Here is a 19,781-nt window from a genome sequence, read left to right as displayed (position 1 = left end):
CTGTAGGCTCCCTTCAGATATTGGAAGGCTGCTATGAGGTCTCCCCAGAGCCTTCTCTTCTCCAGGCTGAACAACCCCAGCTCTCTCAGCCTGTCTTTATAGGGGAGGTGCTCCATCCCTATGATCATCTTCGTGGCCCTCAGCTGGACCCGTTCCAACAGGTCCATGTCCTTCCTGTGTTGAGGACTCCAAAGCTGGACACAGTATTCCAGGTGGGGTCTCACGAGTGCAGAGTAGAGGGGTAGAATCACCTCCCGCGACTTGCTGGCCACATTTGTCTTGATGCAGCCCAGAACCCAGTTGGCTTTCGTGGCTGCCAGTGCGCACTGCCGGCTCATGTTGAGCTTCTCATCCACCAACACTCCCAAGTCCTTCTCCTCAGGGCTGCTCTCCAGCCATTCTCCGCCCAACCTGTATTTGTGCCTGGGATTGCCACATCCCAGGTGCAGGACCCTGCACTTGGCCGTCACGAATATGATGGTTTCTGCCCCAATACAGAGTTCCTGTTCTCCCATCATCCTGCATCCCTTATGGGGCCCATAGTCCGTATGTAGAGAAATGAACTGGATGCAGTGCCCAGCCATGGGTACCCATGTGAATTTGTTTTGCTTCTCCAGGTGTTTGGTTGCATTTGCAATGGGATTGTCTCATTAAGATCATACCAATCCCTAAATATGAGCATTCTCCGAGACAGGCTGCCAAGTTGGATACGATGTAGTCAACTTGCACTTCAGTCAGTTAAACCCTTGCAGTGAAAACCTTGCACTTTGCACAAGTAAAAATAAAGAAGTTGATCTAGTCTGTGATGTAGACCTGCCCATAGCACAGGACCCACATCAGTCACCTTCCGATTTGGAACAAGCATCGTCTGTGCGGAGGGAGGCTCAGGAAAGAAGCAGGAAAGGAGACGGCTGCAGACAATGAGCTCAGTGCCTAGGCAAAGGTAACACTTCATCCAAACAATTGGCAGGGGCTTCTCTCTCTTTGTTTCTCCCCTGCCTTCTTCCTCTCTGTGTATTCCCTGTTCCCTCCTCTACATATTTTCAGAGGTTCATCCTGTACCTTTGTGCCCTCCCATCAGATAACAGTGGTGGTGTTTGATTCTTTTGACCTCTGCCCCCCCTCCCCCCTCTGTTTGCAGTACTGTCCTCTTAATATCCTCCTGACCTCTTTTACATTCCCCTTTGCAGCTTCTGCTGAATTCTGAACCACTTGTGGTGTTACAGACAACAAAAACAACCTTCAGGGCTACATATCCCCCCCCTCCCCCCGTGGTAAAGCTGGATAAACTCACCCTTGACTGTGTGGACTGTAAAACTGGGTAGAGCTCTCCATCATCAGGGAGAGGGGACCAAGAGAGTGTGCTCTGCCACCCAACCTGCTCTGCAGAGCTGGCTGGACGTGTGTACTGAAAGCATGATGGGCCCCAGGAGGCCTAATGTAGTGTATTCCTTATCCTCAGGTGGAAGAGGAGAGCTCTGAACAAATTGTGCCTCCAGGGCATCTCAGTACAGACCTTCTTCCTGGGGCCCTTGACAGGGGTTGAGCCAAAGGGCTCAAAATCAGAGCCTTCTGCCTCCTGCTCCTGATGACATTTATTCATAACTTGCCTTCATGGAGATTTATAAGTACAGGTGCAAGCTAAAACTCATGAAAAGATGTCATTCATTTTATTTCTAACAAATAAATTCCAGATGTTTGCCTCTGACTCCTGGAGTGCTGATACAATCAGCTTTAGGCTCCAGTTGTTCAGTCCTGTGTTACATGATAGAACAGAGTCAAATGAATGCTGTCCCCATTGCCAGTGGCTTGCAGTCAAAGGGATGCAGTTTTTCCAACCGTATGAAACTGGGAGAGTTCCAGAAGAGACTGGGAGAGTCATGTCAAGAAAACAACTGGTAGCCACTGCAGTGATGGAACAGTAATAACTAGATTAAAAAGAAAGTAAAAATAATCTTATATGACAGAAATACTGGAAATAATGGAACATTTGAGGAAGAACATACGCTATCATGTACTGTAAGAAAATAGATCTATACTTACCAGAAGGTGTTTCTTGCTGCAGACTCTGTGAAAAGCTTCTTATGTGAGAAATGTTGATTTGCATAGCGCTGCTTGTAAAGGCTGTAACTAAAATCTCAAAGTTGAACTTGGGGGAAGAAGTGTTTTTTCTTGACTGGCAGAGCCAACAGGTTCTTCTTACTCTCGAAAAAAATAGCAACCCAGTCAAATGGTAGTCCTGGTAATTCTATATGCCATGCAGATTAAAAAAAATAGAATGGGCTAAAAATACAAGGGCAAATTGCAAAGAAAAATAATCAGTTAAGCTTAAAGTTGCCATAAATGCTGCAAAATTCTGTCTTAAAACTCGGTCTGAAATAGAAATGTAATATGTGGGATATGAGTCAAGACACCCATAGTTCCATGTTTACAGTATCAGCAAAATATTATTCCCAACATAGGCATGTTTCTCTTATTAAAAAAAAAAATAATATCAATCTTAGATGCTTTTAAGTAGTATTAGCTTATGGTTCAAACAAGCCATGCTTTACTTCCCAAACAGTACATGGGTAGCAATGGCAGGGCTGTATTATTTAAGAATAAAGAAGGAGCATGAGGCTGAAATATCACCTGCGCTTGGTAGACAATGTATTTGTTAGGTGTGTCCGACAAAATAATTGACAGGTGAGCAGGTATTCAGCATTCAGGGCCAGCTGCACGGAGAAGGAAGGACAGAGAGCCGTGATGGACCTTCCATTTGTGCAAGTGTCCTTTTTAGCTTTCATTGCTCACTGAACTTGGAAAAGGAGGCCTACAAGGAGACAGAATGCATGCAGCAAATGCACTAGATAATCTCTCTTCCAATAGCAGGAAATTGTCGATTGTGTCACAAAACCGCTGCAAATCTTGCTTGCTTCATCTGGAAAGTATTTCTGGGTACAACCTCATATTGTGGCCTGCAAATTTTGTTACTCTGTTTTGTGGGGAACGTACTGTGAGTAATTTATGGCTAATGGAGTGGTGGTTTGATGCCATCTCTAATATTTTCCTGCTGTTTCACAGAAGGTTTGTTTTGTTGGAATACACTTGAATGTTCTTAACAAAATTAGATTACAAAATATAACTGGATTAAGTTATGCACCTCATAGTATATTCTGAAGTCATCCAGAGTATGACATATTGGTTCAAATTGAGCAGTGAAGAAAAAAGTAGATCTTTGGTGTTTGGTGGTAGCTGCCTAGGCTGTACATGTTAGTGGCTTGTACAGTTAGTCAAAATATATTCCTGTCGCAACCTAGTACTAAAACTGCAAAGTTCAACATTTAGCAGCACGCCATTTGTTTTGTCTTTGGAGGATAACAACAAAAGAGATGCAGAAAAATTTGCTAACCACACAAATATGAATGTGGTAAGAACATTTGTCCTGGCTCAAAGGAATATGCAAACACATAAAACAAGTCAAATGAAACTTCCCATGATTGATAAAAGCTTTCCTAATCAAGAACACTGTTCTCTCCTGCATCTATACTAAGTAATTAAGCCTTATGTTCAAAGTTCATAGAGGAAGAAAAAGAAATCAGGTGATCTATCCGAGTAATAAAACTTGTCAAGAGTCTGATCTACATCATTCTTCAATGAGTTTATACATTTATTTTTATTTTTTAATTCTCCAAGTGACCTGTAGTTTTACTGTAGCTTTATTGGAACCGTTCTTAAAGTGAGTCTGGCTTTTCCTTTCTGTCTGTGACTTGAGATGTTAGACTTTATACTACAAAACTATTTATCCCCGTTATCTAATTTATTTGTAATGTATGTGTAATACTATTTCACACAAGCTATCTTTACCATTAAACTGGTTTATAGAAATGCAATAGAATTTTTACACAAAGCAATAGTTTTGTTTTATTCTAGTCATACAACTTCCCAGCTAGGTTTTGTGTCCTAGAAGTCAGGCTGAGCTCAGAGTTACGCCATGAAACTCCACTAAATTGGATATTTCATTAGTAGAATTTTTCTGTTTGCTTTGGACATTCTTCTAGTATTTCATTGCTTGGGGGGAAAAGGCAAAAGAAAATAAATGAGTACAGTTGTTTTTTTACTCAGCTTTGCTGGAGATACAGAGGAGTTTCTCTTCTGCGTGTTGGAGGCAGGTCTGAGGAGCTCCAGAGTCCCCACGGCCTGGTTGTGCAGATACAGTGTCTGTCTTCCCCGAGGGAGGACACCGAGGCTTGCAAATTAACATTTCCTGCTAAAATTTCTGGTAAAAGCTCCCTGCCAGAGCTATCAGCAGTCTGGATCACTGTCTGGGAAGAAACACTTGGTGCAGGGGAGGAAGAAGGAAATGGTGACTGTGAACTTATTAATGGTGTCGCCAGACAGGACTTCAATGTCTTTTTTCTCTTGTTTGTTCTTTGGCATAAAGCTTTTGTGCTTGCAGGAGAAAGCCTAGGCCCATTCCATCCTTTCTTAGAAAAACCAGCAGAGTGAGAAAGCAAAAAAGTTCAGGGTGGAAACATATTTTGGATAGTTGCAAAACACATTAAAGGAGCTTCCATCTTGTCAGATGGCGGAGTTTGTATCTCAAGGGAGGTTGATTTTTGGATGGATGCCAGTTTCCCATGCAACTAATCAGGGTTTTTTTTGCACAGGGTGACACCATTTCATTCTGGAATGACTAAGTGAAACCTCTTTCTTTCATATAGTTCCTTCTTCTAATTCATCACTGTTATCCAAGTGGAATGAGGGTGTCGCTGCCTGACGGAAGGATGCAGGATGGAGCTCTGCGGTCTGTGACAGAACAGCCCATGCTCCTCACGGTGCACGGCTCCAGCAGCGATTCCTGTCATAGGACAGTTGTGCAAGTCTCAGCTACAATATCAGACCTTCTTAGATGAGTCAGATGGATTTAGGTGTCAATAAAATTGTGCGGAAGGTGGTGGGTACCTGGTGGTCCCAATATTTGAGAAGCTGTTTTGCTGCGCTCGTCTCGAGTCTGCTCTGCTCACATTTTGCAGTCTGGGCCAGGGGGAGCAGAGAACCTGCTTATTCCAGAGATCACACACAGTGCTGGGATTCAAATGGCCCCCATGGATGAGCCCATGTAGGGTCTGAGGACTTGTAACTTGAGGAGACCGATAAAGCTTCTGAAAAAAACATTTCCTGACATCCTACCCACATTCTAGGAAGGCAAGCACCATTTTAAAATGGCTGTCCAAATGACACATGAAAAGGCCACATCTGCTTGCCCAAATGGACCTTTTAACCACTGCTAGCTGTGTGCTTATCGTGTTCATGATTTTATACAGCAGTTACCCATCTCTGCAGTTTGCAGGTGAATGCACATGTTTATATCAGATATATTCAGTGGTTTTGCACCCGCTTACCCCCATGTTCTTATCCCTGCATGTTACAGATCCCTCCTTCAAACTTTGTAACTGCAGCAAGACTCTGTGAAAGTTTCACTGCCGTCATAAAACTGGTAAAAGTATCTATCTGATAAAAGTATCTCCAGATGATGTCCCTCCTTCCAGGAAATCTCAAGGTTAAATAATTTATATGACACTATTCAACATCTACAGATTATTATCTGCATAATTATGGCCCTTGTACTTTATTTGAGAAGTAAAAACATTTTAGCTGGAGAGAGTATATCTAGACAGTACTGATGTCAATGAACTTCACCGCGGGCAGGATTTCACCTTAAGTGGCTATTTGATACCCTGCTGAATTTGTTTCCCAGTTAACGACGACAGTGGCAGAGTGCTTTATGGGCTTCCTTGCTGATGGGTTGTTTATTAAAAAGGAGCTGCCTCGTGGGAGACTGCTCTGCCGAGACCTCGGTTGCCACAGCTTCAGTCCTGTGAAACTTTACTAGGAGGTGGTAACATATTGGTCGCTTGTGCATTTCTAGAGAAAAAATCATGCTCTGTAATAATTCATTTTATAGCAGCAGTGTCGTCTTTGGCATATCCAGCTGTTCTTTTGTAAAGGAAATGCTACTTGTAGGCAGAGATTGCTTTGTATCAAATAGTAGAGTTAATTTTTTTAAACAGATTTTTTTTTTTCAGTAAGATAAAATGGAGTGTGCCTACCACAAATCCAGATAGAGTGAAATTCTCTTTATAAGAGAACTAGTATGGAGCATTGCTTTGCTGCATCAGATTTGACTTAAGTGCAATTCTGATTATAATGAAACCCCCACTTTATTAAAGACCCCACTTTATTAAAGACATGCAAAGTTTAGGGGGATCAGCATAACTGTAAAAAGGGTCTACTGTACTTAAGGGAAAAAAAAGAGTGATCCCATCTAGCAAGCGTCTAATATTTAATGAGCCCTGTGGGCTGGCAGAACCACTGTGTGTTACTGAACCAGACTCCAGCAGAAAACCAGTCTCAGGTTTCAAACTACCCTGTAGGTCCTCAGCAATGAAGAGGCATCTGTATTAGAGGAAACCAGTCACTCATCCCCTCAGCCAGAGAAGTTCCTAGTGGTCAAAAGAACGAAGAGATGCCCAGTGCTCTTAAATCCATTTGTCTGTTTTCCTCCTTTTGATAAAACCTGGAGGTAACCTATTGGATTGGTCATTGGTGTGAACAAGCAAAATTAATGATAGACTTCAGAGTGAAAAAAAGGATGTACTACTGTGAATTTCCTTTTATTTTTTTAAAAAGACATCTTGAATATGCCTGCAGTTTCAAGTCTTCCTCCATTTATTGGAGACGAAGTTCTCTACATAGAAAAGGTTTGAGTGCCAAGAACTCTTTCGTTTTTCTCAAATATGTAGACAGCTGAGTTGCACTCAGCCTGGGAAACCTGTATTCAATAAACAAAAATGCTGAAATGTTCATTATCCATATCGAACACTTCTCTTTCACTGTACTGGCCTCTCCCACTGATTTAGCATTTATTCTGCCTGTGAAATTACATTTCAGAGCCTGCTTCTTTGCTGTCTTTGGGAGCAGTTCCCAGGCAGGGTACTTGAGAGAGAACACAAATGAGTTTGTGCTTACTTAAGGTGAGCAGAGCTCACCTTTTGGACCATGCAGAAAACCACATGCCAGTGGCATCCAGCAGGTTCACAGACACCTGAGTAAGCTGTGTGAAGGTGTCATGTGTGGCAGATGGCTGGGAGAATGGGGAAGAAGAAGGAGAAGGAGGCAGCTCCATACTGTCACCATGCAGTCTCAGAGGACTATTACCAACTGCAGCATCCAGGATACCTGCATATGTGAAGGCTGGAGATGTGTAAGATAAAGTAGCCATCACAGGAGTTTGTCTCAGGTGGGCAGGAGGTGTAACTTCAGCTTGCTACCTGCCCAACTGGGATCTGACAGCAGTTTGCTGCAGGCCATTTGACACTGCTTGGAAAATGTTTTTATGCTTTTATGATAATGGATGGCAGCAGATAGAAAATATTATTATGGTCAGGAAAGCCTGAACTGTGACAGCGCAAACAATGGGTTATTAATGACAACAGTAAAAGTAAAAGTTTGTTCCTTAACAAATGGAAGGCTTAGGACAAAACAGAGATCTTCTAGGAAGCCTAGCAGATCCACTGGCTGGTTTATGCTATTTTTGTGCTGTACTCTCTTGCTTTGCTTGGTCTGTTTGTGGCTATTGCAATGTTGGTAGATCAAGGCATGAAAAGTTTGTTTGACATAAAGAAAGTAACTGGAAATCTTCCTGATAGACTGGAATTTCCTTTTAGTCAGCTGACGCTGTTCAAATCCAGATGGTTCAAAGAAAACTGCCACTGAAATTCATGTCCATAAAGAAAAAAACAAAAACTGATAGTGATGGAGATCTGTTGTATCCTGCTGCATCTGTAATCATCTCTAAAATAAAACTAGCAAATGGTATCCACTAGGAAGAAGAGAACTAGCTGATAGATGTGAGAGAGATTAGCACTTACTGTTACACTCCAGGATCTTGCAGAATCACAAGAGAGCAAGCCGTTTTAATAATATTAAACAATAGAACTACTGTGCCATATTTAAGTCTCCCAGAGTGCCGTGCAGCTCAACTGTTAAAGTGCAGGCAGCAAGAATTTCCCTCTGGGCCAGAAGAATGTAGTATTTGTACTAAAGCGTCTGCTCAAGTGGGGGGATGGAAAATCAGCTACAGCCTGCCTGCAAAATTAATACACCTGAGGCAGCAGTAGGCGAATGAGAGGTTCCTTTTCAGTCAGACAAAGGTGTTGGTAAAGCCGAGGCTGGATTTATTTGTTTGGAGCGATGAAAACCCCAACATGTTTAATGCTCTAGTTTCAAGTGTGTCTTCCCTGATGACCTGCAAGACTTACAGACCAATTTATTCTCTGTCTTCTTGGCTAGCCTTTACATCTGGGTAGAGCTTATTTCTGCCAACGGATGAGAAAGGATAGCACACCGAAACTTTTATATCGACGCCAGCCTATGAGGAGTTAGCTGGTCCCCAGAGCTCATAGATCTCCTGGCCAGTGCAGTAGCCAGACTTGTATCAGGTGAGGGGAAAAGGAGAGAGGAAATAGGTCCCAGCCTTCCGGGAATTGCTAGACACACTGTTTTTGTGTGGCTGCCTTTAAAGAGTTTTGTGAGACAGTGTGGCTGGTCCTGGTTGCAAAGAAGAAAACAGAGTGATCTCAGAATTGCTGGAGTACAAGGGAAGAGCTGCTGAAACTCAGAGAGGTGTAATATCCACACATACACGCTGCTCAGCTGCCTGCAAGGCAACGTCTCGCAAAGGGAATCGCAACCCTTATTTGCCAGTAACCCCAGAATACCAAGGATGCCTGACTTTGGAGGACATTCGCTCTGAAGTGCAGGGTATTCTAGCTGACCCTTGAATTTTGTCAAAAACAAACAAAACATGGAATTAGGTGCTAGTGCCTTAAAGATGACCTCTTTTTTCATCTGAAACAATTCAGTTTCTGCATGTTGCACATTCTGTTCCTGTTATACTTAAGCTGGACTCTCCAAAAAGCTAAACACTTAAAAACTACATTTGACTTTGAGCAGCTGAAAATGTTCATACTACTTTTTTTTTTTTTTTTTTTGCATTGATAAAGGCATCCATTTCTGCAAGCTATCTATAGAAAACCATTATTATAGGGTCTAAAAAATTCTTCTAAAGTACAAGCCAGATCATTTAAGCTGCTGTTTTTCTCTTAGTGCAGGATATAACTACAAATGCTTTACAGCGTGCCCTCACCACACAGACGTACTTGGCTGTACTTTAGTGAGCAGCCCAGGGATCCGATGTGGGGAGAGCTCACAGCCTCCAGACAAAGATCTGTGCGTATGTGGCCTGAATGGAAAAGTTCTTGAAAGTTTTTCAGTCAGAAAGTGGGGACCTTAATGAAGAGCCCAGTGAGTCATCTCAAATACTAAGGTGGTGAAGGCCTAGAGCAATTTAAATTCAGTGTTTGTTGGTCATAAAAGCATTTGGCAAAATGATGACCACGGGGCACAGACCAGCGTTAAGGATATCCACTTCTCCAGGGTTGTTGTGGAGCATATGATTCACATTATTTCTTTTGAAAACAGACAAATTTCAAGCCTGGTGTAACTTGCGCATGGCATATGGGTCTATAAGGAATCTCTGAATTGGTTAGATGCCGCAGCAAATACAACTTGCTGGATTTGAGCAGCTTACAATGCGAAAACTGATTTCCATTCAATTTTGTTCTTTTTGGACAGAAAAAGTCAGTGTGGATTAATGAGTAGATGGCTTTCTTTTTCTGACTTGTTTCTGATTTATTCCGTCCTTTTTTGGTGTGTGGTTTATTGAGAGCGAGGACTCATGGTTGCTTTGCTGGAGTTGTATCTGCTTACCTTAGAGACCTATCGTAACACTGCAGTTACCAAGTCATCATGTAAATTGTGCTTGAATTACCAGAAACTATCAATTTGGATTTCAGAAATCAGTTTGTGTTTTCCAGATACTGGCTATTATCAAGTGGTCCCACTGTTGCCAGTGCCTGCGGCTGCCGGTCAGTGGGGAAGCGGGGGGAGCTGTCACCATGCTAAGGGATGCTGGGGCTCGGCACAAGGTGTGCTGGGACTGAATTTCTATGAAGGTGAAAATGGGAACAGCAACCATTTCCTCCCTCCACAAGTTTTGAGATCTGTGTAATGGTGCTGTAGGCACGCAAAATGATAATGACATTTATATTATTGCTTAAGTACCCTATCAAGAGCTAAAAAAATCCCCGCAATTGTTAGCATGTTCTGTGTAAAAGTTCTGGCCTTTAGCAATCGCAGGGACTGCTGACTGCCTTTTTCCCTGTCCGTGTACAACGTTACCACAGTGGCCACTCATACGGGCCAGAGGCCACCCAGGCCTTACCGCATTACAAATAATATTAAAAGTCACTTCAGGACAGCATCGTTAATTATTCCCAGCAAAATGAAATTATTCACTTTTGCTAGTGCCAAGCTTGCAGCTCGATAACTGAAGTTTCCTATAATGAGTAAGGGGAGAATTTATAAACAAAATAGAAGTCCTCAGTTGTGTCTAAAGTGTGCTAGAAGGCAGCGAGCCCCATTTCACAACAGTATTACTCCAGTTTTGTTCTAGTTTATCTTTACGTACTGCAGTGGAGTAACACTGAAGAAATGCAGCCGGGAATTAGGCCCAGAACACAAACAAACAAACATATATAATAATGGTTGGCATGTGTGGCAAGCCGAATGCGTGGCCAAAAATTAGCACGGTCCTCCTCAGGGCTGGGAGCAGCCAGCGCTGTCTGCTGGCACATCAGTGAGCAGTCCTGGTCCCTGCTGGGGTTGATGCCATCTGGGTGGCACCTGGGTTAGCCCAAAACTCACCTCTGGACTGAGCCGTGAAAGAGGGGATGGGTTTTAGGAGTGGTAATGGTGTTGTCGGGAACTGGGGAATATGAGAGGGGGTCTCAGCAGCTTGACCCGAGAGCTCTGGCAACTCATTACGCTCAGTAGAGCTTTTCTTCTCACAAAAACTGCAAGCTGTCCAAATTCTGTGTTGCTAATGATGTGAATCAGAGGCCAGAGTTTGGCTTGCAAGAGGTATTTTATGTAAAACTGATTCACAACTGGTACTAAAATTTAAGAAATTGATTAAAAAAACAGAGGGTGTGTTACCCTATTGCTTACAGCGTCTTGTAATGGCAGCATCAGAGATGGTTCTTCTAGGAATCAATTTAAAATAGATAAAAGGAAAAAGAGACTGGAACAGAACGTCAGGTGATGTTCAGACCTTGAAATACAGATCTAAATCTGTATGGTTTTCTTGATAGAGATGCATCAGTGGGAACCTGATTTAGATTAATGTAAATGCTAGATTTTATCAAAGCAAATTGCACTGACTCAGAATGCTACATTATGTAAATTACCGAGTCTGTGACATTTGTCTACATCTTTTATGAAAAAGAAATAGGAAAAAATATCAAGGGCTGGAATTAACAGGTTTCATCTAGGTTGAACAGCAGTTTTGGTAGATTTTAGTTGCCTTTCAGAACTCTTGTTTTTGTATTTCAGCAAAGAATAAACTGTCTGCACAGGGCTGAGGGTCTTTGAGAGCCGAGTTTACCTTTGTCCTTGAATCTGTTGAGCAAAGGCAGAAACCTTGGACGCTTTGTTCCCTCTTATTCGAACTGTTGTGGCCTCCAGACAGCAAAAGGAGTAGCTGCGTGGGGCCAGACTCCCACTTCATTTACACTGAAATGAATCCAGCATATTCTCTTTGTGTTTGGTAGGATTACTCTGAATTTTCACTGTTGCTAACCAGGTCAGAATTCAGCTCACGGACTATAAAACCTATTTATGGTCTGAAGGGTTGTGCATGTGTGTTAGGAAGATCTGCTCAGCCAGCATTGTATGTACCTTGCACCAGTGTTAAGTTTGTAACAAAATAGTGCTGTCAAGGTCTGCAAGGTCTACAGTGATATTAAGTGTTTAGCAGAAAGTCCATGGAAAATAGGAAGCCAAGTCTTAAATTCTCTACTTAGGTAGATTTCCACTGAGAAAGAAATAGGTAAATGACCATGGATTGGATTAGTATTTATATATTTCAGGTTAGAAACAAAGAAAAATGTGAATAGTGAAAACCTATAGCTAATCCTGAACATGGAGACTTTCTTGCGCAGAAGTGTTGGCCACAGTGAGTCACGAAGCCCCTCTCTGTTCAGATAGAAGCACCGCACTGGTATGTCCTGGGTGGATGGGATCCTGGACTTTGTTGTGCCAGTTTATACCTAGTGGGTTATTTCCCAGCTTTCAGCATCCAAGAGGATTTGGCTAAGGTTTCTGAGAAAGGGTATTATCATGTAGAATTCAAATTTCTGCTGTTAATAGATCCTGCATCAGTTAAAGTTTAAGGTATGGTATAAATCTATGAGTTTATTTGAGCTTTCATTTTCTGGGGTGACAAATCTATGCTTAAAACAGCAGGTGAAGAAAAAGAATATATTTTCCTTTGTAAAATTCATCCCTTTGTTTTTCTTAGAATTATCAAAATTCAGTTTATGTTAACAGTCCTGATGCTCTTAGAATATCTTGATGATCAAGACTGTCAAATCTTACTGTAATGAGTCAACTCAGGCTGATTTATATCGTGTACCCAGTGTATGTAGAAAACAAGTATATATTTTAAGATTAGATAAAACACATTTTTGTGATGTGTTAAAATATTGATCTGAGTAAAATGATGAATTTTTCTGGCTGTAGTCCATTAGGACCAGCGATACAGTCTTACGTCTAATCATTGTAGTTATCTGTCTCATATATTATGAGTCAGAGCCTTGAGGTTGAAGTCTGTATTTGAAGAGGCAGTTACTTAGCGTTAAACTAGTAACAGAAATTCTCTTCTCATTGTCTGCTTTCTAAACTCGGATGTCAGCCATACAGCAGCAGTTTCCATCTGCAATCCATTCACTAAAAGTTTATGTCACTTCTTTGTTCAAGTCAGTTGCAGGAAAAATAATCTGTCACATCTCCTCCAGCAAACGAACCTCGAAAAGGCAAGAAGAGCAGCAGGAGCAGAAACGCTTCCAGCTGCCCTTTCAGGAGGGGTACTAGCAGGAGGCCAGGGCTGTGCATGGCGATTATGTGCCCAGACAAAGAGTCATTCCTGTCACCCGCGCAGCCCCATCTGTGGCAGAAAGGAAGTGATGGAGCGGTTGTGGATTGTGGAGGAGGGTTTCAGGCAAGCTCTTGTGCTCCCCAGGACACGCAGAGTTCCCCAGCCAGCCCTTCTCTGGGGTGGGTGGTCCTGCAGCAGCCCCCGGCCCCAGATTGGATGAGGGGTACCTTGGGCTACACAGGGCTCTGCTTTAAAACATCCCACAAAAGCTTCATAAAAGAAGTGACTTAAGAGAATCAGGCTCCAGAAGGAATGTTTTTGCCCCTGCGTAGCAGGAGTATTGCATGGGAGTTCATAGTCAAAGGGTTTTTTGGGGGCTGACTCTGCCCTTTTCGGAGGTTTGTTCTCCTCTCCAATTGGTAATGGTAAGAGAGGCATTTTGGAGAAAGCCAAGATATGAGACCTCTAGCGAATAGGAGACCTGCGGGCTGCTTTGATGTGTCCCACACGCCAACCAGGCAGTTTATCACCATAGGGAGCATGTGGATCAAGCTGACTTTATTTCCACTCTTTATTCCTTTCTACATTTATTCATTGAGCAAGTTCATTTTAAGTTTTTATAGCTGTAGGAAGAAAAAACCCCAAAACAATGCAGCAACCATGAACAGACCATTCCTCTAGATTCTGTTCTGGTAAAATAAGAAGAATGACTCATAGCGAGAAGTACTTTACCAGGTTATATCAGGTCAACATTGAGTTTGTTGTACTTTAATCAGATCCGTCACAGTTGTTTGGGTCTGTCTTTATAAAGCTTATTTCACTTGTTTTTATTTACTAAACATTCACTTTTTTTCTGGACGTTGGAAACATGAAGTAATCAGCAATGTCAATGTTTGCAACTTAGCAGCTCCAGCCTGCAGAGCACTTCTAGCCAGCGTTAAGCTGCACTCAGCAGTCAGCAGAAGACCTCCCCAGTGACAGCTGCCATTGCCTTGGGACGGATCTCTCTTTGTGCCAGGGCCAGGCCTGGTTCGACAGGACAGAAAGCACCGTGTTCAAATAAGAAAGGCAAATTTTGGGGAAAATAAGTGCTCCCAGCAGTAGTTCAAGCGGGTCAGAGAACGTAAAATGGCTGCAGTTGCTGTGTGTAAGCATTTGAAGTTGCCTGGAGTTGATTATCTGCTGTGTCTGTAAGCAGAGGCTGTAAACACTTGCTGCTGCAGTAACTGAGCTGCCGCCTGCAATTAAAGCTAACTAGTAGTTGCTGCCCTGCAGACTGCTATTACAGGCAGCTCTCCCTCCCCAGACCTGAGGAACTGAGCTGCAGCTATTGTGGAAATTGCACTGGCACAGATGAGCCAAAAAGGTTTGCGTTTTCAAACTCCCGAGAATTAGGTACTGTTGCGAACTATTCTGGTGTTTAGGTGCCTTTGAGACCACGAGCCCTGGCACCAGCCTGCGCTCTTGGGGTGGTTTAAGTCTGGGGCTGCAGTGAGAGCAGGCTGTGCTGTCAGGCATCTGCAGCAGGACCCCTTCCTACCATCTGTTGGAGTTGGTCCCACCTTACAGGTTGTTTGGCCAAGGAAGGATTTTCAAAAGACTTGCATTTGTAGTCAGGGTGCTCAAAGTGTCGTGGGCTCGGGTCTTGCTGCAGCCACATGTGCTGTACTCATGAAGTTTGCATCAGTGGCTCTTTGGCAAGGGACCTGGCTCTATGTCGGTCAGTTCCAGGAACCTACAACTAGTTCTGCCTCTCTGCCTTCTCGTACACTTTCTTACAGGTTTGTGCCTGCCTGGAAGGCTGTCACGTGCGTAAGCCATGTCTGTCAGTCTGAAAATGTACTTGGGTCTTTGTTTTTCAAGTAGGGCAAAAACTTCAAGGAAGAAGTAGCAGAAGTTGTGTTTGTGCAGCTACTATACATGTGAGCTTTGGCTGGGTTTGGTTTTGTTCTAAGCTTGCGGCATTAGGGGTATTTTTAAAGCTCATTTAGTTCACGGGTAGTTGAGAGTTTCTGCTAATCCTTGCTGAAGCCTTGATTTTTGACACAGTACTTAATCAGTGTGTTACTTCTCAGTACTACCAGCAGCACACAAAAAGTTGAAATGACTAATCAAGTTATTTGACCAGATTTCAACAGGATTAAGAATTAACTGGAGTTCACCAAAATTTTCCAGCTGAGATGCAGACTGGGGTTTTTCTTCTACCTAGGACAGCAAGTTAACGTGTAACAAGGCAGTTTATCTCATTTGGGCAGTCCTTGTAACTTAAGCTTAAATGGTGCGTAGACAGGTATTTTCAGTGTAGAAATGGCCACAGGTTTCTGGCAGAAAAGTGTTTTTCAGGCTTGGTCCTTTAAGTACTTTGATGACTATTCATTCACAACCTGTTTAAAAGAAAGAAGCATCCAGAAAGCAGAAACTGGGAATATTGGGTTTATCTCATGTGTTAAAATTCCCCTTGGGTGGGACCAAGGGTACGCCACCCTGATAGATGGGGTTTTACATACCAGTGAACTCCAGTGAAGTTCAGCTCTGGGGCTGAACCTCACAGCTCAGGCCCGTCTCCTGGTGAACTGCAAACACTTGCCGCTTTATGATGGCAGCTGGAGTCTACAAAATAAATGCTTCAAAATTTAATTTGAAGTGTGGTTATGGTCCAAGAAGTGACTGTAAAAAGGCATCTCTTAATAGATATCCTCCCTCTCTGAAGTTCCTTCAGGGATTTCTGCTCATCTTACCGATTCAGGACAAGTAGTTACTGCTGTCAGTGCTGCAAAACCACTAATGGTGGTGCAAAAAGCTGGATTCTCTCCCACTATATGCATTATCAGCACAAGTACTTGCTATTTCTAGTGCAGGTTTTAAATAAATTGGATGATGGGACCATAAGGGAGAACAAAGCAGCTTGATTTTTTCCAACAGAAGTGAGATTTTTGGTCTCGAAATTAAAAGAAATTGACTGGAGAATATTTAAACTAAGCCGATCTGACCAGCATGACTGAGAGTAAATCGGAATCCCCTCCCTGTCATTTTAACATCAGCTTTTAGAGGCCCGCTTAAATAACACAGGCAAATGTTGGTTCCTGGCTTGTTTTCACAGGAACTATGTTGCCATTTTTCCTTGACTCATGTTTCTAGCTTATTTAACGTTGCAGTGATGATTTCCAAGTTGATAAATAAATAAAATCACACACGAGACGCTCCGAGGCTGAGCAATGGAGCAGTAAGGTCATAGAAAGAACGGAGCGTGTAATTCTAAAAGATTTTTCTGTGGGATGTGCTGATGAATCTTTAAAATTACTTATTGGAAAAATTCTAGGCTGCAAAGCAGTAAATCTCATCTTCAAGTGTGGTTTTTCTTTGAAAAACAACAATGTAAAAATGCCACCTTTCTGCTCAATGGATTTTTTTTTTTGTACATACGAATCCAGAGATCTTTTCTGTTTACTGCATTGCTAAAAATAATTTTCTTCTGCTTTTTTACTCCAGTCACCTTTGAAGAGTCTACGTAACTCCAAGGACCATTGGTTGGACACTGTTTCCCATTTTATAGTTTTCATTTCTGAGACAAGAGTGAAAAATATTTAAGCTCATAAAAGTGTGGATACTTGCCTTCTGGGAATTCCCAAAGAACCTAACCTATGCAATCATGTTAGAGTCTTCCTCTCTATTTATGTGTTTAACTACTTTAGAAAGTCCATCCCTTACCAATTGAAGAGTCATTCATATTGAGGCACGATTAATGATTAATCGTATCAAACAGAACCAGTTTAGATAAAGATAAAGAGCCCTTCTGGTCATTGACCTCCATTGCTTGAAGTGAGACATGAGAAGGAAGGATCCAGATCAGTTCGTGCATCCTAAGCTAAACTGTTTGCCTGTGTTAGTTGAACAGAATCTAATGTGGGAATGGCTGGCATGGAGAAAGCACGGCGTATGACAGCATATTTGCAGGGTTTTTCAAAGAAAATTTTCATGCTGAATACATGTGTTGTCAAGTACAAGTGTCTGAGTTCTGAAACCTTCCCTGAAGGGGCTGGGTGGGAAGGAGGGAATGCAGCAAAATGCCCTTGGAGAAGTGAAATTAGTGTGTCTGTGTAGCACTCTTGGGTACCTGTTACATGTGAAATTCTGAGAGCAGTGTTACGTGTTTTTGCCTTTCTCCTGGAGATTTAATGCTTTTTTGGACTTTAAAAAAGCAATTTTTAAACACTTACATGTTTTGTAGAACAGCTGGAGTAATACAGAAGATACAGAAAAATAACAATCTGTCTACCAAACTTTGATGACTAATCCATTACTTTATGTTTAAAATGACAATAAAAAAATGACTTGAAGAATAGCTTGTTGATTTCTGACTGTTTTAATGCAGCTTAGCATATAAATTTACAAAAGCAGAATAAGGCCTTCATGAAGAAGCAGCCTCATAACGATAGCAATATATCTGTGAGAGAGTGGCAAATAAGAAATGTCTTCTCTAACAGAGCTAATTTTCTTCTTCCCTAGGTGTATATGTATTAATAAGATCCCTTCTTATTTCTTCTAGGCACCAGTAACAGATGTGCAGTTTGGCCCTATGAGACTTCATCAAGATCAACTTCAGGTAATACAACAGTTCAAACTGAAGTCTTCTTTCTGAAACATCACAGAAGTTACCTTAAAATTTATGACTGGAATTTTTTGGATATAGAGGTCTTCACAGATATCACACATCATTTTTGTGAAGTGATAACGTGCACCTAACAGATTTTTTTTATGACATTCTGTGTGGTATCCTAAAAATCCTGCCTAACTCTTTTCTCCAAACATCTCTCGCATCATAAAAATAGCTATCCGTAGTTTTCTGCTATCAGATAGCTTGTAATCAATTTAGTGTGCACCTTGTTTTGTATTTTACTGGTAGTCAATTCTTAATCAAGGTCTCATCAAAATGATAGTAAGCCATATGTCCTGTCAAGGGCTGTTACACCAGCATTACTACTAGCATCAACCAAACTTACAATATCGTCACAAAAGCTATGAAGTGAGCTTGGCAAAGTATGTTTTTTGTTATTCATTGTTGGCTGGAATTAATTCATCCTCCTTTATCTCTTTCTTAATAAAGGTCGTATGTCAGTTGTCCGATTATTTTGTCTGGGATGGGTATCAGGTTTGCAGGTACCTGAATCCTTTGGACTTCCTCTGAAAATTCTCCTGTATCCCAAGACGTACTGAACCATTAATAATCCAAGAGTTCCTTAGTTAGTAATTACAAGCTTCAGAGTGAAAGTAATCCAGACCTGATAATTTGAAAATGTCTGTCGTCAAGAACTGCAGTTCAACATCTTCCTGAGTTACTGTCAGCACAGACAGTAATATCATCGAACATCAGATCTTAGGACAGCCTCATCCAGCTGTTTTCCAAATATAATGCAAAAGCATTCCTTAAACATTACTGCCTCCTTTATTACTATTAGTAATTGTATTGCTTTTGTCCAGTCATTGGCCACTCTAAAATTCTCCCATTTTATCATGGTAATATAGCTGGCAGGTATGAGGGAGGGAGAAGTTAGACAGCATCATGTTTGTGCCAGAGTCAATCATACAACTCAGATCTGCGGAGTTTCTGTGCTATTGCTGAAAACCATTCTTCCACTTAAGTGTTATAAATTAACTTCACTAAATATAGCCCAAACTATGACATGTTTTTGCAAACAGTTTTTCAGCTTGCTATAAAAGGAATCTGAACTAGATGAGTACAAAGTCCTTCATTCTTACAAAAATATGCGCTACATGGAAATGTTAAGATTTACTGGTAGCCATTTCACCAACCTGGTCCAAAGTGTAACCAGCACTGTAATTCCTAAAATCACCCAGAAGATAAATGGCAGTGGGATGTGGTGCGAGTTACAAATGCTCCACATTATGGGCTGACCAAAGCATATATCTAAGTGTGGTTTGATTAAATTACTGAAAGATTGGTGTCTTGGGACAATAGACCAAATGCTGGTTTAGTTATCCATCTTTCCCAAAAGGCTGCATATACTGAGTCATCCACAAAATCAACACTAACATAGAACTATAGTCTGCCATTCTGTTTATTCTTTCAGGCAAAAGAAGTTTTTGTTCTACAAAATATCCTGACACAAAGCACAATCGCACCAGGGAAAGTCTTCCTTAGCAGACTTTGTTTATCTTCCGTACCATATTCAATTCCAAAATTTGAAATACATTTTAGAATAAATTGGGCCTTATCATACTTTGAGTATGTTGGCATTGTATTGATTTGAAAAAGGGTCATAGAGATTACCGTTATTGGCAATTACACAGCAAGTTAGGACAGAGCAAATACTGGCTCGTAGATCTGACTTCCAGTTCTGGATTTCAACCACGGTGGTCTCCTTCTGTGATATAAACCCCATGGCAAGCTTTGCACAGGAGTCACATGGAGACGTACTCAATATACAGAGGTACTGCTTATGATTTCAGCCTTCCATGAGTTCATCTTGACCAGCCTGTCTGTAGTTTCCAGAAATCCCGCAGAATGGGCTCTATCTACTACTTTGGGGACCTAGAATGGGATGAAAAGGAAAGCACATTTTTCATCATGCCATTGAAGCACCATTAAATATTAATTCACATGAGGTGAACCATGGCATATTTTTTTTTCTGGAATACGATCTTGGCAAGAAAAATAAATCCCAAGAAAACATTTATATGTGAGACAATTTCAGTGAAAAGTAGGCTTGCTGTTATTTCATGT

The 19,781-nt window shown here is 41.7% G+C and overlaps 1 protein-coding gene across 3 annotated transcripts in view; it reads left to right on the top strand.

The window, feature by feature from the left end:
* The window catches only part of PDE8A (phosphodiesterase 8A), a 130,315-nt gene that overhangs the window by 73,864 nt on the left and 36,670 nt on the right, over positions 1-19,781 (top strand). For 2 of the 3 annotated variants that reach the window (XM_074156522.1, XM_074156521.1), the window contains exon 2: positions 17,586-17,642. In XM_074156522.1, coding sequence (XP_074012623.1) covers positions 17,586-17,642 — 57 coding nt within the window. Of the gene's footprint in view, positions 1-17,585; positions 17,643-19,781 lie in introns of those variants that run through there. The other variant, XM_074156523.1, reaches the window with a different exon arrangement.

Source organism: Numenius arquata, chromosome 11, assembly GCF_964106895.1.
Source record: "Numenius arquata chromosome 11, bNumArq3.hap1.1, whole genome shotgun sequence".
In the NCBI taxonomy this organism is placed as follows: domain Eukaryota; kingdom Metazoa; phylum Chordata; class Aves; order Charadriiformes; family Scolopacidae; genus Numenius; species Numenius arquata.
This window is presented reverse-complemented; position numbering and strand designations above follow the sequence as displayed.